Genomic DNA, 26,939 nt, shown 5'->3' on the forward strand with positions numbered 1-26,939 from the left:
GGATAAATCATATGCCTATCTGGAAATGACCTGAGAAATCATCTAACCCGGGGTTTCTAAACCTCAGCACTATTGACATTTTGGGCTGGATAACTGTTGTGGGAACTGTCCTGTTCACTGTATGATGTTGAGCAACTTTCCCAGTCGATCCTGGTCTCTATCCACCAGCAGCACCCCTTTCCCCAACCCACACCAGGTGTAACAACCAAAAATATCTCCAGATGTTGACAGATATCCTGGGGGAGAGGGGTAGGTGCAAAATCGTCCCTGCTTTCAAACCACTGATCTAAATCATCTCATCATTTTGCAAACGATGGAACAGGGGTGGGCACGACATGGAACCCAGAGAAAGTGGATGCTGCCTTAGTCCTTACAGTCGGTAAGAAAGAGAAGCTATTGCACAAATATCTCTAATTGCACGAAGTTGATAAGCAATAAAGTGTTAGGCAGCAAGGTGCAAAGAAAGAGAATATGATCTGTTTTCCTGAGATATGGATCTGCCAGTTTTTATCTGCAGGACTTAACCAAGGTTCAGGTTCACCATCAATGAAACAGAGATCATGGTATCTACTCTGCTTATACCACCGTCTCCAGAACGGGTCTGTGAATCCATTGTGCAAACTGTGAAGCTCTTACAGGCATCAGGTATTATTAAGATGACCACAAATGTGATAATAATTATGATTAGAGTAAAGGCTTTCAGGACTGGGGAGAGAGGCCTGTAGTGGTGGGTTCATTCCTGGACCTTCCAACTCGAGATCCCCATTCTCCTGCGGGAGAGGGAGCAAGCAAAGACCTCTCTCCCCCAGAGCCCCTCTTCCCTCGCCTGGAACCGACGCGGCCAGATGGGCGAATTCGCTGCACAACTCTGCACAGCGAGTCCCGCCAGAGGGAGATGCTACGCGGCCTCGGGCCTCTCAAGCTCCGCCCTTTCTAGGCTGTGGCCCCGCCCTTAGGGAAACAGACTCCGCCCCCTCCGCCCTGCAACTCCAGCCGCGCGGTACCTCCAGGACAATCCCTCGACCGCGCCGTAAATCCCCGAGCTCCCCCGATCTCTTCCCGGCCTCCCTCGGGCGCCCGGAGCGGAGGCGGCGGAGATTGCCGAGGGGCGCTGGCCCCGCCCCCTCCGCGGCCTCGGCCACCGCCCCCCTCCCCCCTCCCCCGCCGCCCCGGCCTCCCGCGCGGGCTGGAGTCCCAGATCCCGGGCCCTCCCTCCTTCTTTCTCTCTCCCCGCCTTCCCGGGGCTGCCACAGTGGCGGGTCGGAGGATCCCAGCCAGTCAGCTCGTTCCGGCCTCGAGCCCCACCTCACGGCAAATAAACACCCCTCCCCACGCCTAGGGAGCCCGGACCGCCCCCTTCCTCCCTCGGCCCGGCGTGTGGCGAGGGCCAGTGTAAGGGAACGAGCGCGGGCTGGCGGGCTAGCTTCGTGAGTCCGCGAGGCGGGGCGCGCGGCGGGCCGGGCCGGGCCGGAGATCGTGTGTGCGCGTAGGGGCGCGAACGAGTGCCCGTCGCGACCCGCCGGCTGCCCCGAGTCGGGAAGCCGGCCTGCCAGCGACCAGCGGCGACCGCCCGCCACCGGCGAGGGGGAGCCGGGCCCGCGCGCGCACGCACGTACGCACGCGTGGGCGGGGGCAGGCGCGCGCCCGCCTGTCGCGACAGTCGGGGCCGAGGCCCAGGGGGAGGTGGCCTGTGGCGGGTCGCCGGGCTCCCGGAGGCGAGGGGGGCGCGGGCGGATGGCGGAAGGCGCCCAGCCGCAGCAGCCGCCTCAGCTCGGGCCCGGCGCCGCTGCCCGGGGGATGAAGCGGGAGTCGGAGCTGGAGCTGCCGGTGCCCGGAGGGGGAGGAGACGGAGCCGAACCCGGCCTGAGCAAGCGGCCGCGCACCGAGGAGGCGGCGGCCGACGGCGGCGGGATGCAGGTGACCGTGCGAGGCGGGTGCCCAGTTACCGCGGGGGTGCGGCGCGGGGGCCGCGGGGCGGCTCGGGGCTCCCGGGCTTGGAGCGGGGAGGGCTGCCCGGGGTCCCGGCTTGGAGGTGGGAGGGGGCCGGTCGGGGCCTGCTTGGAAGGTGGGGCGAGCCCCAGCTTGGAGGCGAAGGGTGCAGGTGGAGCCTGGTGTGCCCCGGAGGGTACTGATCCCTGAGGGGACGGGGGGCCACGTCGCATGAATAGGTGTTGGGAGGAAATTGAACGTGCTTGAGATGGATTCCATTTCTTCAAACCCTTCCTTAGTTCCTTGGGGTGTGGTGGAAGCCAAGAGATCCTGGATCTGTTGTCCAGAGAGCCGGAGACCCAGTCAAGGACGGGGAGAGAGTGGTGGGAAACCTTCCGCAAAGAGGGAGTACCTTTTTGTCAGCCCCTCGACACGCAACTGGGATGGAGAAGGGGAGCGACATAGAAAGGAGAGGAGTGAAAAGCGAGAAACCTCCTCGAGAGCCCAAAGGGGATGTGGCTTAGATTGTGGGTTAAATCAGTTCCACAAGGAGTGTGAGAAGTACGAGGAGTTGGGTAGTGTTAGGGGACGCCGTGGTGCTCGAGCTCATTAACTTTGTGGAGCTACTGAGTCTGGCGACACAGGACCTGCCCCTCCTGTACTTTGCCAGTTGCATTTTATATAGCTGGGGCACTTACTAGTTCTTTAATGTCCTGGGGTATAAAAGAAAATTTATAGGGTTTTTAGAAGACTGGATTCTGAGTTGTGGACTCAGGGAGAAGCTGGTTGATTTGGATAGGGACTGGCAAATGTAGTGACGATGTCAGTTGACTTCGTAATTGGAGGAAGATCGTGAAACCTTCCCAGGTTTTAGGATTTGGTTTCTGTTCAGAACATACTTACTATGAAAGGGTGAGGCTTACCTACCAGCAGTCGTTTAGACTTCTGCCTAATTCTCTTAGAATCACAGAATGTTAGAGATAGAAGGGACCAGAGACATCATCTTTGACTGGAGTTCTTAACCTGGATAGACTTGGAAGATTCTTATGCAAAATAGAACTCTTTGGTGGGAGAAAGTCAACAGTTTTCATCTTTTTTTATTCAAGTCCCAAAATGTTTTAACTACCTCATTGTACAGATGGGGAATCAAAAATCCAGAGCAGACTAGTGACTTGCCTAGGGCCACTCACTTAGCTGGTAGTAAAACTAGAGCTAGAAGCCTAGTCTTCTAATTCCTATTCCTGTGCTCTCTCCATTACAGCACTCTTGGAAATCTCTGCAGTGCTAAAAGACTTCCTGTGCTCTTCTCTCTCTGCTTTTCAAGGCTCTGTCTGACTTCCTGTGTTAGAGACGGAGCTGTATTTAAGCCTGGCATGTTTGCTGTGCGCTTCTTGGTCTCCCTTGCAGAGGCTGCTCTATTACTTGTGTTGACTTGGGTAAAGTGACCCTCTTGGTGTTTATTTTTGAATTCTTTTGTTTCGTTTGCCTCCTTTTGTTCTCCATTTGAACTCCCTCAGGCAGAGGGCTTGTGAGAAGTAAAAGCTCGGGCCATGGAGAAAATATAGAGGAATATGGGGAGACTTAAGGTGAGGTGGGTTAACACTGGATGATGAGGAGAGAAGATTGGATGTGGGTGCTGGTGAGCATCTTCTGCTTGGTGTGTGCATAGATCTGTGCCTGTCTGTATTCATTTATCGTTTCTGTCAATCGTGGTTAATAGTGAGACTCCCACTGCCTTCCCCACCTTTCCTTCTGGGGCCCATTGTTTGCTGGTTGCCTTCAAATTGGCCGAGGATAGTAGTATTTGGAAATGGAGCAGTGTATAGGGACTTTGGAGTATGCAGAGGAAGCAGTGGATTAGGTCCTTTGGGTACAGATGGGCAACTTAGAATTATCCCACAGAGAATCCTTTTTTCACTCTGTGTACTTGTGGATCTTTATTTATTTTTCACTTTATGCATTCTCATTGTTGTAGTTCCAATATACCATGTGACACAGGTATTCAAATCATCCTTGATTTAGCCCCCTACCTTCAACTACCTGTATGGTTCTGGGAAAATCCCTTCTTTGGGGGCCTCTGTTTCCTTGGTTGTAAAATACAGTGTTGGTACAGGATGATTTCTAAGTTATCTCTAAAAAAATATGTCAAGTTCCCTGACCTTAAGGTACTTGGTGTCTGCAATCTAGGTGGGGAGCCAAAATGGGTGAAAAGTTATAAAAAAAAAAGTGCACGTGTGTGGGTACGTATATGTATGTGTATCATACATAGGTATGTATGCATATCATATATATATGTAGATATATATGTGTATATATATATATGAATTTTTTTGGTAAGTTCCAGAGGAATGGAAGTAGAGATACCACAGGGTAGACGTGTGTCGCAAGACATTGCAAAATTCAGAGCCAAAGCGTGCAGAGGATTTGTGCCACTGGGGCCAGAAGAAAGAGATGGTCATTCTTGCCAAAATGGTCAAGGAAAGTTTTATGGGGAGGTTGAAATTTGAGGTATAATTGGGAGTAAAGGAAAAATAATGTTCATGAAAAGATAAAATTTAAGCCTAGGTCACCTACATCTCTGGGACCTTCCTATCATTCTGATAAGAAGGATAGGATATTTAATATTCATTTAACTGATGTTTATTGAACAGCTGCTAAGTGCCAGGCCCCGTTTTAGAGCCCAGGAAATATGGTAGTAAACAAAACAAAGACTCTGCTCTCATGGAACTAATATTCTAATTGAAAGGGACAGACAGTAAAGAAATCAACTATTATTTGGTTATCCTAAGTGCTAAGAAGAAAAATAAAACAGGGGAAGGGGTAGAGAGTGGTGAGGAGGATGGTTAGGGAAGGCGTCTCTGATAGGTGACCTTTGGATGACCTGAGGGAATGGGCCTGTTCAGATATTTAAGGGAAGAGCGTTCAGGCAGAGGAACTGTGGGTACAGAGGCATTGACGGAGGAGTGCGCTTGATGTGTTTGAGAACAAGAAACCAGTGTAGCTGGAGGAGAACGAGCAGGGGCGAGGCAGTTTTAGGAAATATCAGCGGTGTAGACATGTCTATAGGCCCACGTAAACATACACATAAAAAATCTAGAGTAACTTGCTTTTTGGTATACGGGTTTGTCTTAAAGCACATGTTTTTTTTCTTATATCTTAACACAAATGGAGTTTCTCGGAGGTCATAGCTCTTCTGGGACGCCTTCCCTGACAGCTTAGTTCACACCAGTCAGACCCTCCTCTTGCCTCCTGTTTGTGTTGATGCTAAATTATGCATCATCTTGTATTGTCCTTTCATTGTTTTATTCTTGCTTCCCTAGTGATGCTGTAAGCTTCTAGAAGACAGGAACTATATTTTCTTCGTAGTTATCCTTTGTAATACCTCACAGTTTTGGGCACATAGTAAGTGCTCAATGCCTGTTACGTTGAAGTTGAAATTTTACCTTTTTAAAATAATTAAGGGATAGAAAAAAATCATGAAATTTAGGGGTGAAAGTACTTTCCGGAAATTCCCCAATCTTTTGAGTGTCAAAGGATTAACCCTTTTTTTTTTTTTTTTTTTTTTAAACAGGAGTTAATTTCCCAAGACTACGGCTTAGAGCTACGGCTCTAAGCTGCAGATTCCAACCCTGTTGAGTTACAGCCACTAAACTTTTGGGATAAATCATTACTTCCCCAAGTGGAGCACCAGGGACACAAGAGGGTCTGTGGTGCTTCTGTTATAATCCTTATGCTAAGAAGGAACCCTAGAGAGGAGAGGACGGGTCACTCCTTTTCAAGGCCAGTATCCAGAAGCTTTATGTGGATGGCAGAGGAGTTCACACAGCCCTGGAAACAGTTTAGAATTAGAGAACCCTGCACTGTAGAGTAGGAGGGAAGAGACAAATTCAACCTGAAAACTGAAACACAGCTTGAGAGATGTAGTTAGTTGTTAAAGGGGGTATTTGGAAATGTTGTACTCTAACCTGGTAGAAAGTTAAGTGAGTTATATATATAGATATTAGAGGTTTGTTTCACTTTAAGCAAGTCTGATATATGTGAAAAATTTGGGCTTTATTAAACATACCGGGGAGTAAATTCTTTTGTTCAGCTCTTCTAGTGAATATAAACAATTTGATGAGCAAAAATTCAATTTTTGTGCAACTTTCTAGGAACTTAGCTGCTTCATAAGGCAAGGTGCACCTTAATTATTATTTATAGCTTTCAGCAAAATTCTTTATGGTAGTGAAATGTTGGAATGTGATTGTTACATGGCTAACTAACTGCTTCTGACCATAGAGTCATAAATCCATTGTAGCTAAGTGAGTTCAGAAGTTGTTCATGTTAGTGGTGAATCAGCCACTAGTAGCAGGAAGACTTTCTGGTCTCAGGGAAGGGCTTCCAGGTAGCCTGTAATTGCTCTGTAGATACTGTATTTCTTGAAGTACTTTATCTTCCCATTTGCTTGGTTCTGGGTTTCTTTCCTCCTAGGTGGATGTCTCTTTGGACTTTGAGCGTTTGGTGCTGAAACTGAACGTGGTGCTACCATTTGGGTAGAGTTATAAAAACGATGTGCTTTCCTTCAAAGTGATTTTTTGAACTATATCTCACTAAAATTATTGAATTTTTCATTTCTACATGTCTTAATCTGCTTAGGCACCCTAACAAAATACCATAGACTGGGTGGCTTAAACAACAGAAATTTGTTTCTCACAGTTCCGGAGGCTGGAAGTCCAAGATCAAGGTGCTGGCAGATTTGGTGTCTGGTGAGGGCTCTCTTCCTGGCTTGCAGCCAGCTGCCTTCTTGCTCTGTGTGCTCACATGGCCTTTTCCCCATGTATGCTAGTGGACACACACACAGAGAGATCTCTTCCTCTTCTTATAAGGGTCCTAATCCCAACATGGGGGTCCTACCCACATGACCTAATCATCTCCCAACAGCCCCACCTCCAAATGCCATCATACTGTGGGCTAGGGCTTCAAGATATTAGTTTGGGAGGGGACACAGACATTCATCCCATAATACTACCAGAGTGGTAAATATTGTAGTTGGAGAAATTGAGGCACAGTCATGTAAAAATTACTAATTTCTTTCAAGCCTCACAAGGAAGCTTGTGATTGTGAAACTGGGAATGTCTTTGAGAAGGAGAAAGATCTGAATTCAAAGTAGAATTATTCTTCATGGCAACTCAAGAGATTAGCCTGAGTTGAATTTGTCTCCTAACTTCCTCTCCCATTTTTCTAGCCACGTTGTCATTTTTTTTTCCTCTATCATACTGACATGTGAACACAACAAAAAGCTAACCAGAGATTTAACTTTCATTTTGATATAAAGCAGACTGATGCAGACAGGCCTCAAGATTACAGGGCTGGGAAAGAAATTCAATGTACTACTTGGTGTAAACAAGAATGTTGCTAGTGAATCTCTGGTTTGGCATCTCTCAGGCCATCAGTTTGATATCAGGCTTTAATAATTTGTGGAAAAAATAAAGATGGTCATTTTAGTGAATGGACTTGTTTGAATTGTTTTTTGATATGCATTTGTAAAGCGTGGTAAACATCTTTTTCTGGGGCAAATGTGTACTTCCTTCAGAGACAGAAGGGAAGAGCATGCGAGACGGTGGAAAGGAAATGGCAATAATTGGAGCGTGAGCAAACAGATGGAGGAGGGATGGCGAGTGCATGTGGTGTTTAGGTGGCCCCTAGGAGTATTGAGTTTCCTATTCTTCTCCCCCACAGCCCCAGTACTAGCAGGCAGCTTACATGGCTAAGGTTTCATTATCTAATCCATCACAGATCAGCCTGAATAAACCCATTGGCTGGCGCTGATCTAGTTAGGAGGGTAGTGCAAAGCTGCTTGAGCCAGGATTGGGGCAAATCGGATCAGAACTGCCATGTGAATCCTGGACATATTTCTGTAATTTGGGTGGTAAAGTAGTTTGAGAAATCATTTAAGAGAGCGCAGGGAGAGCAAGCAATCAGCCATGAGTGTTTTCAGATGTTGTCTAAGAGACCCTGAGGGGAAGGGTATGGAGGATTTGATATATTTCACTGGAGTATAGTCAGGTTGCTTTGATTATTTGAGTCTGAACAGTTTTTGGCCACTAATGCTCAGGAGTGACCTTTTTGGAGCATTTGAAGATTCCAGTTGTGATCACTCATTTGTGTCTTCTCTGAGTGATCCCTTCATCTGAGACTGTATAATGTGCTTCCCCTCTGAATTTTTAAAGGGGAGATACTGTTGCTATTATTATTACCAACCTTAATATGTCATTATGTTTGTTATCCATACATACTTGAAGTATGGTGTAGTGAAAGAAACACTATTTAGAATTTCTCATATTGGGGTTTGAATCCTGGTTCCTCCACCTACCAACCAACTGAATGACCTTTGGTAAGATATTTAACATCTGAGCTCCTGTTTACACATCTGTGAACTGGGGGAATTACTGCATACTCTGATGAGCTGCTATAATGAGAAACTGAGATTATTTAAAGTTCTCATCATGGAGCTCGGCAGTAAATGTTTATTTCTTGCCTCCCTTATAACCTGCTACACAGCACTCAACGAGTTCCTGCTTACTGCTCAATCAGCATGGAGTGGTTGATGTGCTTCTGATTTATTAAGTGCCGGAGTTGGGAGTTACCTGAGATGAGCATTGTGTGAAACCGGGAAATCTAATTGGTTTGACATCCGCGTGGAGGAGGCGAATGGACCTGGTCATGGTGGTCTCTCCAATGAGAGGAAGAGGAGACATTCTCTTCTTTGCTAAGGACTAAAAGGACTCCTGAAATGTCACTGTCCCTGCATTGGGCATGTGGACATTTCAGGAACCTGTGGGATCTCTCCTGGGAGTGTGGGTGACAGAGGCACTGGCTGTTTTGGTGGTACTTGGGATGCAGGAGTGGTGAAAATGTCATTTTGTTCCAAATTTTATAAGGTTTGTTGGTTAAATGTATTGCATCCAATAGATGGCACGTTTTGTTCTCATTTTTGTTTGTGGAAATTGGGCTGGGATGCATTTGTCTCTTGTGGTCTCTTTCTGGACTCTTCAAACCCACCTTCCTGACTACTAACAGAGTCATCCATCTAAAAGAGCTCAAAATGATTTGATAGCTTATCTTTGACTTGTGGATAAAGTCCATTCTGTTTGGCCTACCAGGTCTTTCTGGCCTGACTTGTGCCTGCCTTTCCAGCTTCTTTCTACACTCCACCTCCAAGTCCATGGCAAGGGACTTGCAGGTTCCTGAGCACGCTGTTCTGCCCAGGCTCGTTCGTTCCTCTGGGCTTTTGTTTCTGTTCCACCTGAAATTCCTGCCTCACATCTCTCTCTCATTTGTAAGGCTCAATCTTCAAGAATAAGTTGGGATACTGATTCCTCCTGGATGCCTTTTGTCACTGCTCCCATCCCTCCCACATTCTTGCTGCTTTCCAGAACATCATGTCCAGACCTCTGTTTTAGGACTTTTAGATTAACATTTGTTCAACTGTCTGCCCCTCTACCCCCACCTAGACTGTGAGATCAGGGGAGCCTTTGGGATCCATAGGGTCTCGCACTGTGCCTGGGCCGGAGTAAGAAACTGTCGTTCTTGTTGAAGTGAACTTTGTCTTCCTGCTCCTCAGTTGGGGCCAGCAGATGGCTTTAATTGTTTTTCCAGATTTTCCCTGGGGGGTCTAGTCCTTGGTCTGCTTTCCAGCTCTTCTGAAGACTAGGTATTGTGGGATTTGTGAATGGTACCTGATCTTCCCATTGATATCAGGGTTAAAGGTGAGAGAGGGGTCTTTGAAAACCGAAGCTGGGCTAGAACTTAACTGCCGAATGTGTCGGGTGGGCATGGCAACCTGATGTTTCATTTCCTGTGCTCAGATATTAATTGAGAGCACGTGCATATGTATAAAAAGTGCCTTTGTGATGGGGTGGCTGAGGAAAGTAGAGGAACCACACGATTAAGGGGCAATTAGAGCTAACCTGTTCCAGTTCATTGGAGCAGGCTGTTGACCTACCTTTTACGGTGCTGCTGAGAGATTCTGGAGTGTTGCAGTTCAGATGTATTACCACCATTTGGGAGTAAACCCATTTGATCGACTGTGGACTTTAGCCTTTCCGTTCCCAACCAGTGAATTTCATAAGCTATTATAGCTTGTTTTTATGGATGCAGGAAAAATACCCAACTGAGACACCTCACGGAATATATGCTATTTTTCAGATCATTCTTTGGCTATGTTTGAAAATGAGGATAATTGATACGTTCTTTTATTTTTATTATTTTGGTCTGCGTAGGGTCTTAGTTGCTGTGTGCGGGCTTTCTCTAGTTGTGGCGAGCCAGGGCTACTGTTTGTTGCAGTGCACAGGCTTCTCATGCAGTGGCTTCTCTTGTTGCAGAGCACGGGCTCTAGGCGTGTGGGCTTCTGTAGTTGCAGCAGGCGGGCTCAGTAGTTGTGGCTCGCGGGCTCTAGAGCGCAGGCTCAGTAGTTGTGGCACAGAGGCTTAGTTGCTCTGCGGCATGTGGGATCTTCCCAGACCAGGGCTCGAAACCGTGTCCCCTGCACTGGCAGGCAGATTCTTAACCACTGTGCCACCAGGGAAGTCCCTGATATAGATCTTTTAAATCTCAGCTTTGGAGACAGATTCATAGAAGTATTTTACAGGAATCTTCTCTCCCTGGCCCTTGCTATCCCCACCTCCTTCCCTTGCAGCTTCTGATTTGTGCTCCTATGTAATCCTCGCCTGTTTTCCAGCCTTGAGACTTCCCTTGCTAGTTTAGTTGGGGCCTCTTTAAAGGCAAATGGGCATACTTTATAGTGCCTCTGGCTTTTTGGATTCTGAGTGAATAAAGCAGGTTCTAAAAAGGGAATGAGAGAGACCAGTTATATCACTTCCTTCTGACGTGTTCTGCACATACGTGGCATCTAGAAATTTCAGCTGAGGATTCAAGGCACAGCACACATGATAAGTACCACTTATGAAGTAGATGACAATTTTGAATAACCAAATGATAATGGTTGAGTAACTGCTTAGAAACCTATTTTCCCAAGGGTGGAAACCGAGCCTTTGAAATTTAGACTTCCACATGGGTGTGTTCAACCATAATACTCGGATTTTTTAGGGACCTAAGTCCCTAGATAATACCCTGGTATGTGGGACTTTTCCCATATAGGGGCTGGTTCCCTGGTTTCTCCTTTGCCGAGGAAAAGAGGTTTTGCACTGAGTATTGGATATTTTATTCCAAGCATATGGTTTTTGACGAGGCATACTGTTTATTTTTCTTCGGGGCTGCATTGATTTAGCTGGATCCTAAATTGTTAATACCACAAGCAAAGCATGATTTCTTGTGAGGGGTGGGCGGGGGAAGCTGTGGGAGTCTCTCAGCTTTGGGGTTCGGGGTGGGGAGCAGGAGCCACGCTGGTAGAACGAGAGGAGCTGCACACGTGGTCTCGGGGCGCCGTGGGGTTTGCATGTGGGCTCCAGTGCATGCTGGAGTTGGAACACTTTTGGAACTGAGGCTCATGGGAAGTTCTTCCAGTTGCTTTATTTTGAGCAGCTTTTTCCTCTGCAGATCGGCAGCTGTTTGGAGGAGGGGGCATTCGTTGCTGTCAGCCAGGATGATTTCCAGAGCAGACCTGTATGGATTTCATTTAGGGATTTATTTCAGGGGTATGTGGCCTGTCGTGAGTCAAGAGGACTTTGGTTCCATTTTCCTGGAAGTTGGTGGGCTTCTGTGAGCCTGCTCTATTTATCTTGGACGGTTAGGCGAGTAAAAAAGCAGCTGCATAGGTAGCCCTTGTTGCAGGGAGCTTAGTTTCATAGGTCATCCTCTCGGGGATTTTTGTACAGTCACATTTACAGCCTTGAGTTTTCTTTGCCTCTTTTCCTCCTCTCTTTTTCCTTCTGAAGTTAAGTGCTCCATAAAAATTCTGAGGAAGGTGGGTAATAATTTGGGGTAGAAGACAGGAATTGTTTAGTTTCCTCCCCACCCCCATTTCTTGCCCAGCCTTCCCCCACCCCCATCCTTTGCAAAAGAATCCCAAATGAGGTCGCTTATCCCCTAGTCAGACTGGCTTGTCCCCTGATCTGTCTGAATATGTGGCTTTGACAGCTTTTACCTGCTATTTCTTGGTTTCTAGGGGAGGGGATAGTAAGATCGTGTGATTTCAAAGCAAGAACTGGCAAAATTGGAAGATGTCTAGTGGTGGCTCCCAGCACCCACAAAGCTGAGCTCATTGGCTTGCACCTCATACAGACTTCCAGGAACTCTGTCACTGTCGGTGGCTGGCACGATGGCCTTGAGGACTTTGTTGGCACTTCAGGAAGTCTCCACAGTGGCTGCCTCTCACAGTGGGAGCGCTGACAAAGCTTATGGGGAGTCGGTAGCACTTGTTTTGAAAGTATGACTCTGGTCTTAGGCTGCACATCTCTGAGGGGTCAGAGGTGGCCTTGTTTGAAGAATGGAGAGTAGTGCTCTACACCTGTCACTTAGGTGGCCCATTTCCTACTTGTCTGTGTTTGCTATCCTCACATACAAATTGAAGCCATAGCCTGATTTGTGACTTTTAGTAAGGTAATTTGGCTAATCTTGGTATCATTCTGGACTTTGAAGTGATGCTGGTCATATTTAAAAGGTCTGTGTCAGGGCTTAGAAGTTGATATTTCTGTTGATGGCCTCTTCCCGTCCCCAGCTGCCGCTCATTATTCATTAGATACACATCTTTTGTCCACTTACTTTGTGTTACAGGTCTTTAGCTGCTGTTGTGATACTAAGTAGATATTTTTGCTGCAACATTTTGGCTCTGAGCTGGCTGTGTTTTACAGTGTTGCAGATTAGTTGGTTAACTTTGGCATGTGGCGTCCACAGAGCAGAAGCCTTTCAGAGAGGTGCTTATCACGGACCATTAGTGATTTTTGTCAGCTGTATAAAAATGCTGTGATTAACCAATACCCAGGTATCCATGTAGATGAACAGTTTTCCTTTATGCTTACTTGGCACTTCTCTCCCTAGGAGTAGTCGGGAGTAAGTGTTCCCTGGTAGGCTTTGTGTTTTAATTCTGGGAAGCCTGTTTTAAGAAACCTTTATATTTGATTTTCTTGAGGTTGGTGTAGGGATCATTTACCCTTACTGAATTTTAGCTTCACTATGAATTGTTTTCTGCAGTGTTAATTTTAGGCAAATAATAAATACTTCTTTGGTTTAACGGTATCCCAGAGTTTGAAGAAACCTACAAAAATTGATTGGTCCAGCATCTTGTTTTAAGCAAGGAAATGGTCTAATTCATGTTATCCCAAGCCGTTTTTTGTTGATTGCTCCTTGTGAAATGATAATAGGTGTCATTCTCTCTCTCACACACACACACACACACACACACACACACACACACAGAGTCAAATAACTTTGGAATAGGGTTAAACAGAATTTAAACTATCTCATTTTACTTTTCATAAGCAGATGTTGTGACTCTATATTTATAAAAACATATTTAGTGAAGCATCTTCCTCTCTTCCCTGTTCTCCACCTGCCCTGTTAGTTTCTTGTTATTCCTCCCTCTTTCTTTTTACGCAAACACTAGCATACTCCACACATTGTTTTTGCACCTTGCTTTTTTCATTTACTGTATCAGGTTACTTTTTTAATGTAACAGGGTCTGTTAATATTTTCATTAATGATTTCTGCTTTTTTGTGTGTGTGTGTGTGATGCTTAGAAAAGTTTTTCCCACTCTAAGATTATAAAAAACAGAATGGGCTTACAGACAGACAGACCTGACTTGGACCCCTAGCTTTTCCACATCACAGCTGTGTGATCTTGGTTAAGTTACGTAACTTTTCTAAGGCTCAGCTTCTTCCCTTATAAAATATGTTATAGGATTGGTATAAGAATTAAAAGAGATAATGTATGTAATGTGCTTAGTTCAGAGCCTGACACGTAGTAGGTGTTCAGTATACAATAGCTGTTTTTATTATAATTACCAAGCCCTGTTTTCTTATATCCCAGTGCTTTTTGACTTCCTTAAAGGCAGGAACAGTCTCTTAATCTTTGTATCCTTGGTTCCTCCATCAGTGCCAGGGATAACTAATAATAATAAGTTGGTAAACGTTTGTTGAAAAAATAAATCAACATTTATACAATCTTTTTTTTTTTAAATTTAATTTATTTAGTTTTGTCTGCGTCGGGTCTTAGTTGTGGCATGCGGGCTCTTCGTTGCAGCGTGCGGACTTCTCTCAAGTTGAGGTGCTCGGGCTCAGCAGTTGCGGCACGCGGGCTTAGTTGCCCCGCAGCATGTGGGATCTTGGTTCCCTGACCAGGGATCGAGCCTGTGTCCCCTGCATTGGAAGGCGGATTCTTAACCGTGGGACCACCAGGGAAGTCCCCAATCTATTTTTTAAAATGTCCTTAATAATTGTTGTTGCTTTTTGTGTAATCATCATGTCTGGATGTACCTAATCCTCAATAATTATAATTATACTTATATGATGTTTTATAGTTTATAAAGTGCTTTGACACAAGTCTTAACTTATTCCCTGTAACAAGCCCAGAAGGTAGGTGATTCTTCCCATTTTTCAGATGGTGAAAATATACATCTCTAAGCCTCAAGACAGGGAAGTGGCAAAACTGATGCTTGTACCCAGATATTATGGCTTTTTATCCAGTAACTTTTTTGCTGAGCCTCATGTCTCTTGGACCAAAGGGTATGATTGATAAGGAATGGAGTGAATATGTGCTTCATTGTATGCCACATGTTTAATATTGAAAACATTTTACTCATTACCTGACAGTGGATTCATGTAGCACTTGAAGTCAACACTGAACCCCAGTTTTATTCTTCAATAATTTGGATCTAGCCAGTGTTTTGAATTGGGATTTTGCTCAAATTTATCATGTACTTGTATGTGCCAAACATTGTGGGAGAGACTTTATGTGTTTATCTCACTTTCCTGTAGTACATATTGGGAGGAGTTAGATGGGATAGTTGGTTGCTGTATGTATGGTAGTTTGTTATTGTTGTTTGTTTTTTGCCTTAAAGTTATCAGTCTCTAATTTTATTATCAATCAAGTAATGGGTCAACAATAGCTAAGTCAATGGATTGATAATGGTGGGTAGTGTAAAATCATGAGAGCTGAGGGCATCTCAAAGTTACCTGGACCAGCTCTCTTGTTTCAATCAGGTGAAGTAGATGCTGTGCCCATTTTTATGGAGAAGTTATGTCAGGCTCAGAGAGGGTATGAGAGAGCAAGCAATAAGCTCAGACTTTCAGCTTTAGGACTAAATAAAATCTTTCATTTTTTATTCTTTTTTTGAAATTTATTTATTTATTCATTTATTTAATTTTTGGCTGCATTGGGTCTTTGCTGCTGCACGCGGGTTTTCTCTAGTTGCTGAGAGCGGGGGCTGCTCTTTGTTACGGTGCACGGGCTTCTCATTGCAGTGGCTTCTTTTGTTGCGGAGCAGGGGCTCTAGCATGTGGGCTTTAGTAGTTGTGGCACGCAGGCTCTAGAGCGCAGGCTCAGTTGTTGTGGCGCACGGGCTTAGTTGTTTCGCGACAAGTGGGATCTTCCCCGACCAGGGCTCGAACCCGTGTCCCCTGCATTAGCAGGCGGATTCTTAACCACTGTGCCACCAGGGAAGCCCCTCATTTCTTATTCTTTTCTACTTTTTGGGTGTGATTTCTCTGGGAGTTTCTTAAATGGAGTTTTTTTTTTCACCTTTTACATTTATTTTTTAAACATGTATGTTCACGTGGTTAATGATTCAAACTATGCAAGAGACTGAAGAGTAAAAAGTCTCTGCCTTTTCCCAGCTACCTAGTTCTCTCCTCGGAAGTAACCAGTATGGTGAGTTATCTGGGTATCTGTCCAGAGATAGTATCTACGTAATATTTTCTCCACCCCCTTTTAAAAACTCAAATGGTAGTATTAATATTCATATGCTTTTCTTTTCTCTATAGTATTTGGAGATCATTTTATATCAGCTTGTAAACTTTTTTTCTCTATTTGTTAGGTTTCTGGAACTAGGATTATTCTGTTCTGCTCTACTGAGATAACTACATCTAAATGTCTCTGGGAAGGATGACTCTGATTAGTACAGGATCTCATAAAGTAAGAGTCTACGTTTTTATGGAATCATGGAATCGCAGGGTCAGAGACCTAATCTGCATCCTCTTCTCTCATGTGAATATCCATAAATCCCTGACTGATGATACCTTTTAAAGATGCTTGAGTACAATGTAGGCATCTTCAACTCTCCACCTGCTCCAGTCACCTGCTCCTGGTCCTGTCTTTTTGTGGTAGTAGGGCCCATTTGGGGTCAGATAATTCCATTTGTCATTGAGTTAGTAATGATACTCCGGATCCGCCTTGAGTCATTGCATATAGAATCTTAACTGCAGTGTGATTTTATTCCGTATGACATCTTCTATACCAGACATATCCAGAATGCCTAAGTTTATCCTGATTGAATGTTATTGCTGTCAGGAGGCTGTTCAGTGAACCAAGTTTGGTGCTGAATTGTGAGAAAGAAAGGTTTGGTTCCTAGTAGGTGTTTGCATCTCAGCAGCCACAATTGCTGTTAGTTTTACTTTACTCCTGTGTTTGTGGAAAGCCCAGGATTGAGTGAATGCTCTTCATCCCTGGAATATGACCAGTCTGTGACTGAGACTCGATGGGAAGTAAATAGATATGGTTCAACAAACAGGGAATATTTTTCTTTTGTTTTGTGGACAGTAGTGGATTCTAATTCAGACATAGAATTAAGGATTTCAAGCTTAGGCTTTGATTCTAGCTCAGTTAACCTTTACACACTTCTGCATTTAAAGACGTGAACTAAAACAGTGCTTTTCAGAGTTGACTTCTGCAATGGACCTTTGTCTTCACAAAAATATTATAGAGGAGGTAGCATTCCAGCTGTTTGGAGAATGAGGCCAGTGGGGATGTGTCTTGCATTCTGGATGAATGTTGACCTCCATTGTGTGGTGATGCTAATCTCACACATACAATCTTTCTGGTCACAAGGCTTTGCAGGGAGTGAATTAGGCCCACTCCGTCTCCATGACCCCACACAGTGAATGGAAGCAGGCAGGGCACCAGATGCTGTGTTGCTTCCCCTGTTGCGTCTTCCTTCACACTCGGTGTAAGGTTTCCAGGCATTTGTGCAACCTGAGAGCAGAAAGTGCCTGTCTTAGCAGTCGAGAGATGGGTTGGCAGGTGGCTCAAGTTACTCCATGTTCCTGATAAGAGCCACTGATGCAGGCTGGTGGCTCCTGTGGGGTGGGAGCTGTATTGCCAGTGCCCTGCCCAGCAGGAATGGTGGTTTGGGTCTCTGTGGTGTTCTAGGACTCCAAGGATGTACCCAGAGGCAGTTTGAGAGGTCTGGCCAGCACCTCTAGGGAAGTAGCACAATTTAGGAAGCACATCTTGCTTTAAAGGATATGGGTCTTAGGAAATGGTGGCACACAGATGAAGAAGCATCAACATTGAAAATATGAAGTGCAAACCCGAGGAATAGAAATGGAATTTTATTATTCCATTTTTAACCTAAAACCCAGTTGTAGAATTTATTGAGTCAGGTAGTGCTGGGCACAGTGATGACTAAGACTTGGACTTGCAGTGGGAAAGTGGATGTATACACAGATAATTTTAATACAATGTGATCATTTCTCTGAGGCTTACACTGAGCATATGTCAAAACCTGGTGCTCTGGTAATATATATTCTGTGTGCCACTCTATCAGAGCAGTTATCACACTGTATTAAAATATTGGGGTAAGAGGTGCCATTCCGCCTAGGTTCAAATTCTGTCTCTCCACCTACTTAGCTGTGTGTCCTTTGGGCAAGTCACTTATCTCCTCTGTGCTTCAGTTTTTCATCTGTAAAATGGGGATAATAATAGTTTCTCACAAGGTTGTTGTGAGTATTAGATGAGTTCATAGAGTAAATATAATATGCTTAGAAGAGTACCAGGTCCACGGTAAGCGTATATAAGTGCTATCCGTTGTTACTGTGGTTGTTACAGTACCAAACAGGGGCACTGGAGACCATGGCAGACCCACGACCAGTGGTGGTACAGAGGTCACCACTGTATTCACTTACTGTATTCACCGAAATACATTTTTCTGTATTCATTACTGTATTCACCGAAAGATTTTTTACGGTGACTATGCCAGGTACTGCACGGAAGCAAATGAATGAAATGTTAACCGGCTATGTGACTGTGTACAATACGTGATGAGAGTCAATTATTTGGCAAGTGTGTAAGTAAGAGGAATATTGATGTGAGAGGCTTCAGTATCCCATGGCAGTTTCAGAGAAGGGATCTTGCTGTTGCTTTGGAGGCCCTTTAGCTTTCTTGACATTCTGAGTATAGGTTATGTATCTTACTTTAAGGTAGGACAGTACTTGACTATTTCAGATAAGGTAGGTATCTTTCCTGTTTTTTAAAAACCTCTAGGAGAAGGCATGTTAGATCAGAATCCATCCATCAATCCATCTGTCAGTCCTTTCTTACTTTCCTCTCTCCCTCCTCCTCTACAAGGGAAAAATTGCTAATATTTAAATCACTTTCCTTGTTCTTTATATTAAAAGTAAACTTCTCATGTTGTACAAAAGGCCTATTACCCTTTTGCTCAGTCATTCATTCATTTAATAACATTTGAATGTTTATGACATGCCAGATGCCAGGATTATGGAGGTAAAGGAGGTTCTTATGGAACCTGGGAGGCTTATTGGGGGAGGTTTCTGGAACAACTATACAGTAAAAGAAAAACTTGGTAGCACAGTGTATTATAAGGGTGTAGGTAGAGAAATAGGTACTTATATTGCTGGTGGGGTGAAAAGTCGCATAACTTCCACAAAGAGCTATTTAGCAATGTCTGTTAAAATGTAAAATACATATATTCTTTGACCCAGCAGTTCCATCTCTAGGAATTAATTCTACAGATACTATTGTGTCTGTGTGTAAGAATACACAGTACAGAATTATTTGAAATAGCAAAAGGTTGAAAAAAATCCAAATGCTCTTTAACAGGAAATCTGTGAATTAAAATAATGTGCATTCTTAAAATGGAATATCATGCAGACATTAAAAAGAATTAGACAGCTCTATATAAATGCATTTAGAAGACACTAAAATACATTAAGTGTGAAAAGTCACAGTGCTGAAAAAAGTGTATAGTTTATTACTATTTGTGTAATGAAAAAAGTATATATCCGTATACTTAGTATCCATATACTTAGTACACATAGACTCTCTTTGCCAGGAAATGCAAGATTCTGGTAACATTGGTTGCCTCTTGGGAGGGGTATTGAGTGATGAAGGAATGGGTTATAGGTGAAGATTTAATTTTCACTGTATACCTTTTGTGCCTTTTGAATTTTGTATTACATGCATGTATTGTTTTTAAAATAAAATAGTTTATTAAAATTACATAGGAGGGACTTCCTTGGTGGTACAGTGGTTAAGAATCCGCCTGCCAGTGCAGGGGACATGGGTTCGAGCCCTGGTCCGGGAAGATCCCACATGCCACGGAGCAACTAAGCCCGTGCGCCACAACTACTGAGCCCATGCTCCACACCTACTGAAGCCCACACGCCTAGAGCCTGTGTTCCACAACAAGAGAAGCCACCGCAAGGAGAAGCCGGTGCACTGCAAAGAAGAGTAGCCCTGCTCGCCACAACTAGGGAAAGCCTGTGCGCAGCAGTGAAGACCCAACGCAACCAAAAAAATAAAATTAAAAAAGAAAAAAATTACATAGGAATAAGTACAGGAGCTACTTTACTTACGATCCTTGAACTTGCTAATTTTCATAGAAAAATGAATAAAGTTACGTGTTAGAGCAAAAGTGCGAATTCTGCTTACCACAAGCAAAGAAAAAATAGTACTGGTGGTGGTACATGGTCATTTAAATTTTGTCTGTCACACTGTTTATTGGTATATAGGATGTTTCCAGTGCTTTTAACTATGTCTTATTATATTTATTTATTTTTTTTGCGGTACGCGGGCCTCTCACTGTTGTGGCCTCTCCCGCTGCGGAGCACAGGCTCAGGAGCCATGGCTTACAGGCCCAGCTGCTCCGTGGCATGTGGAATCTTCCCGGACCTGGGCACGAACCCGTGTCCCCTGCACCGGCAGGTGGACTCTCAACCACTGCGCCACCAGGGAAGCCCTATTATATTTATTTTTAACGGTCTTATTCAGTAAGGATAAAACCTGATTATAACGAAAATGCTGATATGAAAAGGTGGATAAATGTAGAGATGAATAAAAATGGAGGTGATGTTAGGAAATGGTAAATGTTGTATATGTGTACGGGATGATTCATTCAACAGCAGATGATAATAAAGGGCCAAGTGCAAATCAACATGAGTTGACAAGAAACAAAACAAGTCAGAACCACTACCATAAGCCTCTCTAGTTTTCTTAAGAAATGTCCCCTCACTAGAGGTGCACCCATGGGTTCCTTGGATTTTTTTCACGTTGGAATTTTATGAACTAATGGACTTAGGAGCAGCCTTTCATTCCAGACATAACCTGATGGTAAATAAAGGAGCTTCTGTACTCTGATAGGAGTGAGTACAGGGTTTCTATGGCAGCATAATAGAGGAATTCTTAGCCAGCCAGGCTGGGATGGGCGCAGAGAGAGCATTCTGCAGAAGCCAGTAGTGAGTACTAAGTGAGTGAGCAGGGCTTAGGCAGGTAGAGGAGAGGGAGGCTCAGGCCATCTGGGCAGGAGAGGCAGAATGTCCAGGGATCAGGTATGAGAGGAACTTCACTGGGTCCGTGGGGAGGGCAGAGAATTTTCCCAAACTGCCTCTGGTAGTTAGACCCTCCTCAGACAGCCATCCCCTTGCAGTCATGTACCATCGTTCACGAAGCTGACTAGATGATGGTGATTGGATTATCCTACCACTCTCGGAGCATAACCTCATAGTGGTAGGGGAGTAGAGACACTGTCTTAGTTCATCCAAAAGAAAAAAAAAGTAAGAGAGAGCAAAGAAAACCTGTATTTGATTATGTTGTATATATGTAGATGTGCCTTCTAGCAGAATTACTTTTTTTTTTCCCGTTGTCTTCATCCTAGAAGAAGCTTTACTCTATTTGGAATCACAGTTTGAGTGCTGCATGGACACAACTTGAACCTTATGTTCCGTTTCATTATATTTAAATTTATGTGAAGCACTTTCTACCACTTAGGCATGCATCTTGCTCTTCATAGCATGGAATGCTGTAACAAAATGTTTTGTCCATCAGAGACTTTCTCAACATTTTACGAGCGTTTAAGTGCTTAATCTCCACAGTGTGCAGGGTAGGTGGCAGGTAGTCAAGTGATATTTTTTTCACGTATCTTGCATATTCGCGTGTTTTGGTTGTTCATGCCTCTTAAGGAGAAAGTTTCCCCTTTGAAGCTGAAATACCCTATGCTTTGAATCCAGTCAAAGACAAATTATTCTGGAAAGCTTGAACCAAACCTGGTCAGATGCTTCTGAGTTATGAGAGAGGGATTGAAATAAACTTTTTCAGCTAAAAATAATTTTGCTCACAAGTTACCAAAAATGGCCGACTAGAAATGCTTTTAAGATACTTGTCTAAGCTACCATAAGCCGAAGGTCAAGAAAAAAGTTTAGAACACATTTTGAGAAATGATTGGCTCTATTTTGCCAAAGCTTTTGCCAAGCTTCTTATTCCATAATTACCCTGGGAGACAGAAACTGGTGGAAAGTGTTATGCCTGAGATTCACTGGGGACCTAGACGTTCTTCAAGTGGAACACGTAGGCTGCCTGTTTCTTCTGACAGTAAACTCATACTTCTGGGAGGCATTAGGGTTAGATGAAAATGAGACACTTAATTCTAAAGATATTGTACAATTACCTATGCTAATTAATTATTTAAAACCTATCTTCTGTTGCAGAGCAGTTCTTACTCTCAGGGAATATTTGTTAGTCTTCACAGAGAGCCAAGTGCTGGGTCTTTAGCACGTGGTACTGCCATTGATGCTCTGTTGTTCTGTTAAGGTACTTCTCTGCATCTCACTGAATAGTGGAATTAAGAATCACTCACAGTTATGGGCAGCACTTTCTATGTGCAGTATGATCAGTTGTCACTGGAGTTTATATTTATGCTTCATTCTAAAACTTCAGTGTACCTTACTGATTATGCAGAGGGTCCCTTTGCAGCAGCAGTTTGCACCACTGATTGCTGGTGGTAGCCTTGAGAAGGCATTTTGACTCTCCTTAAGGTTGCTTAGTATTGTAGAGTAAAGTCTTGATTTAGAATAAAATTTAGAGCTTTTTTCCTCATAAAAATTGCTCTTTTAAATAGAGCTAATATAAAGCCATGATGTTTTTCCTTCCTAAATTTAACACGTATTTATTGCGCCTCTAATGTGTATGAGGTAATGAGAAGGGAAATTGACCGAGCTCATGTCAGAGGACCTCTGTCTTCCTTCAGTTAGAGAAGAAGAGTAGCCTGTAGGCAGGGATGGTAATGACACTCTGAGATGGTGGAGAAATTTTAGAGGTAGGTGTTGTTCCAGTGTAATAAGCATTCATTAAAAAGTAGAATAGGGCTTCCCTGGTGGCGCAGTGGTTAAGAATCTGCCTGCCAATGCAGTGGACATGGGTTGGAGCCCTGGTCCGGGAAGATCCCACATGCCGCGGAGCAACTAAGCCCGTGAGCCACAACTACTGAAGCCCATGCGCCTAGAGCCTGTGCTCCGCAACAAGAAGCCACTGCAATGAGAAGCCAGCACACTGCAGTGAAGAGTAGCCCCCGCTCGCTGCAACTTGAGAAAGCTGGGTGCAGCAACAAAGACCCAACGCAGCCAAAGATAAATAAAAAAATAATAACAAGTACAATAAAAGGATTGCTAAGTCTCAGTTAAGTGCCAGCTTGGATTGAGGTGGTCTTGGTGATTTCTTAACTTTATCAGACAGTACTCAGAAGCCCACAAGTGTAGCTAAGTGCACATTACCCTGGGCTGAGCGTCAGTAAACTGGGACAGACAGCTTCAGGTGGAGGAAAGGGGTGGGAGAAGACAAAGGATAGGGAGCTTGTGACACGAGTTTGAGATCTTGATGTTAGAAGAGTTTAGGTAGTGATGATTCCTAAGGAATGGTGATCAAATGGATGATTGTGATAGAGGTCAAGTCCCCTGGAAATAAGTAGGTTGAAGAACTTGGAGGCTTTGGAAGGGTTGTCAACTGGAGGTTGAGGAAGTAGAATGATGTGTAAGCATTAACTCAGTAGTTCTCGACTGGGAGAGGTTTTGCCCCCCAGGGGATGTTTGGCAATGTCTGGAGACATTTTTGCCTCTCCTGACTGGAGTTGCTGCTGGCTTCTAGTGGGTAGAAGCCCGGGATGCTGCTTTAACACTTGAAAATGCATGGGGCAGCTCCCTACAATGAAGGATGATCTGGCCCAGAATGTCAATAGCGCTGAGGTTGAGAAACCCTGCATTAACTTTAAGAGTTGTTGAGTAAAGGCAACAGAATATGATTATTTCTCTCCCCTTCCTCTCTGTTTCTTAAAACAGGGACCAGCTGTTAGGTAGAACTTTTTGACTTATTATAGGTAGCATACAGTTGTTACCCAATAAATGTTTGCTGAGTGACGAATGATATGAATTGATAGAAAAGCAGCAATGGGGAGCAGAAAGAATGCCAACTCCTAGCAACGGCCTTTAGGCTTTGGAAGACTGTGAGGTATACATATGGAAAAAATGAATTAATGTTAGGATGCAGGAGAAGTATTGAGAGAGTGAAGAAGAAATCAAAGTTGTAGAGGTGTGGAAAGGGGAGCTACCAAGGGGCCCAGTTGAGCTGGTCGAAAGGCAAAGAAGGGGGTGAGAAGGAGCAAAGATTTTCGTTGTATGTAGGGTTCAAGAGTTCCAGGAGAGGTAGTTGGAGATGGGTCTTTTTTTTTCTTTTTAAAAAAATACATTTATTTATTTTTGGCTGTGCTGGGTCTTTGTTGCTATGTGCGGGCTTTGTCAGTTGCGGCGAGTGGGGGCTACTCTTCGTTGTGGTGCCCGGGCTTCTCATTGCGGTGGCTTCTCTTGTTGCGGAGCATGGGCTCTAGGCGCACGGGTCTCAGTAGTTGCGGCATGTGGGCTCAGTAGTTGTGTTGCATGGGCTTAGTTGCTCTGTGGCATGTGGGATCTTCCTGGACCAGGGCTCGAACCCGTGTCCCCTGCATTGGCAGATGGATTCTTAACCACTGTGCCACCAGGGAAGTCCCGGGATGAGTTTTCCGAGGAAAGTTATTGCAGGTTAGCAATCAGGAAGAACTTACTAATGTAGGAGCTTCTTAGAACTAGAAGAGCCCTAAAATTCCTTTTGGAATGTTGGTGTGATAGAAACCTTAGTAGTTTCTGTTATGTTCTGGGAAAATTCTATACATGTGTATACATACAGATGTACATACATCTTTGTATACCTGAAGTCTCTTCGTTGCTTTTCACTGAACAGAACATCTTGCAGGATATTTTGTTTCAGTTTGTACAGAGCAACCTCATTCTTCTGAAATGACCACATAGTATTCCATAGTAAGTTTTTTTTTTGTTGTTGATGTTTTAAAATCCTGATTTGTTTAAAAATTTCCTATTGCTGGACATTTAGGTTGTTTCCAGTCTTTTGTTAGTAGAAGCAGTGCTGCTTATATATATGTTCTTGTGTCTGTAGGTAAGTATATGGGGACAGATTCTGAGAAGTGGAATTGTTGGGTCTCTAAGGGTATGTTCATTTAAACTTCTGATAGGTATTGCCAAGCAGCCTCCAAAAGTGTATACTTCTATGAAGAACGAAGTAGAGTGACTTTTTCCTATCAGCTTGGCAAACTATATGTTACCATACTTTGATTTTCACCAGTCCAATAAGTGAAAACTGGTACAGTGATTTTTTGTATTTTTGAAAAAGGATCTGTTTTTTAAAAAATATGTTTAAAAATTACTTGTGTTTCTTTGTCATGAACTGAGTTTTGAAAGAATTTTTTTTTGGTCAGTAAGAACTTTCAAAAATTAAGGAAATTAGCTCTTGTCATTCATGTTACAAAATTTCTCAGTTTGTCATTTGTCTTTTGAGTTTGTTTATAGTATATAAATGTATGTATATGTGTTTGTGTTTTAGAGCCAGATAAAAACATTTTAATGTAATCAAATATATAAGGTATTTATTTTTAAGCTTTTGGATCTTGTTTCTTTCTGAGAAAGGCCTTGTATACTGAGATTTAAAAATAATGTTCTGTGCTTTCTTTTAGTGCTTTAACAGGAAAAGCTGGATTTTAGTTTTGGTTCTATCATTTATTACTTTTGTGACATTGGGCAAATTATGTAACCTCCCAGAGCCTCAGTTTCCTAAACTGGAACGGTTTGATCAGATGATTTGTAACATTGTAAAGAATGTTGTAAAATTTCTTGTTTGCTTTTGAGTGGGGTTTACTTTTGTGTTGTGTGGGGATAGGGAGTTGAGGCAAGCAAAGGGAAAGATGAAAAGAGGCGGGCAGGCGGACATGGAAGGAAGATGGGCAGAAGTAAAAAGGAGGATGGAGAGAAACCAGGAGTGCCAATGAGAAACAAAAAACCCGGAGATGATAACAAAGGAAAACAGACACAAGGAAGGTAGATACCGAGAACCCTAGTGGGATGCATTTTTCCTGTCACAGGAGGTCTAAGGCATTTTGGGCACTTTTGTTCATTCACTCTCCCTTCTTCCCTCCCTCCCTTTTTCCCCTTTCTTCCTCCTATCCCTGCCTTTTTCCCTTCTTTCCTTTCTTTTTTTTTTTTAATGGTTGAAAAAATTTCGTTTTAAATTTTACTTATTTCTTGGCTGCATTGGGTCTTCGTTGCTGCGCGCGGGCTTTCTCTAGTTGCGGCGAGCGGGGCTACTCTTCGTTGTGGTGCGGTGGCTTCTCTTGTTGCGGAGCATGGGCTCTAGGCATGTGGGCTTCAGTAGTTGTGGTGCGTGGGCTTAGTTGCACCGCGGCATGTGGGATCTTCCCTGGCCAGTGATCAAACCCATGTCCCCTGCATTGTCAGGCGGATTCTTAACCATGGTGCCACCAGGGAAGTCCCCCTTCCTTTCTTTTTCTTTGAATAAGAAGTGTAATACAGAGGTTATAAATTAGCACAAATCATAAAGTACAAAAGTTAAGGCTTCAAAGTCTTACTCATGCTGCATGTATATAGCATTTTTTTTTTAGATGTTGGGGGTAGGAGTTTATTAATTAATTAATTTATTTTTGCTGTGTTGCATCTTCGTTTCTGTGTGAGGGCTTTCTCTAGTTGTGGCAAGCGGGGGCCACTCTCCATCGCGGTGCGTGGGCCTCTCACCATCGCGGCCTCTCTTGTTGCGGAGCACAGGCTCCAGACGCTCAGGCTCAGTAGTTGTGGCTCACGGGCCTAGTTGCTCCGCGGCATGTGGGATCCTCCCAGACCAGGGCTCGAACCCGTGTCCCCTGCATTAGCAGGCAGATTCTCAACCACTGCGCCACCAGGGAAGCCCCGTATATAGCATTTAAAGCCAAGTGCTTTGAACTTCTTGGACATAAGTTTCTGTTGGAATTGCTATTATACCGATTTATTGTCTAGCAATCCCTTCCAGCTCTAAAATTCTGTTTTTAAATATAGTGTATGTATTTTAACATTGTTATAAGAACTATAACTTTTGCATTTCCTGTTCTTAGATCTTAAATATGTAAAATTAATAATGCATTCCCACATGTTTTATATTTCATGTCTGAGAAGTTCTTCCCATAATTTATGCCTTTAAGAAATCGAGTTTCTGTCTTTGGACACCTGACTTCTGTGAAACCTTGAGCTGAGATGTTTAACTTCTTCCCTGTCTGCTAAGTATGGGTAATTGTACCCATCCAACAATAAATAGTTAACCAAAATTCTTAAATGACAGATTCCTCTAAAGTATAGTGTTCAGTTATTTCCATCACTTATTTATTTATTTATTTTTTTGCGGTACGCAGGCCTCTCACTGTTGTGGCCTCTCCTGTTGGGGAGCACAGGCTCCGGACGTGTAGGCTCAGCGGCCATGGCTCACG

The 26,939-nt window shown here is 43.8% G+C and overlaps 1 protein-coding gene across 20 annotated transcripts in view; it reads left to right on the plus strand.

The window, feature by feature from the left end:
- The first annotated feature begins 1,252 nt into the window (after window positions 1-1,252).
- Window positions 1,253-26,939, plus strand: part of RBFOX2 (RNA binding fox-1 homolog 2) — a 261,344-nt gene continuing 235,657 nt past the window's right edge. For 16 of the 20 annotated variants that reach the window (XM_060164660.1, XM_060164663.1, XM_060164661.1 and 13 more), the window contains exon 1: window positions 1,253-1,917. In XM_060164660.1, the coding sequence (XP_060020643.1) occupies window positions 1,735-1,917 (183 nt within the window). In that variant the 5' untranslated portion in view covers window positions 1,253-1,734. The remainder of the gene's footprint in view (window positions 1,918-26,939) is intronic. The other 4 variants (XM_060164677.1, XM_060164664.1, XM_060164678.1 and 1 more) reach the window with 1 other exon arrangement.

The sequence above is a fragment of the Lagenorhynchus albirostris genome, chromosome 11, assembly GCF_949774975.1.
Source record: "Lagenorhynchus albirostris chromosome 11, mLagAlb1.1, whole genome shotgun sequence".
Classification (NCBI taxonomy): domain Eukaryota; kingdom Metazoa; phylum Chordata; class Mammalia; order Artiodactyla; family Delphinidae; genus Lagenorhynchus; species Lagenorhynchus albirostris.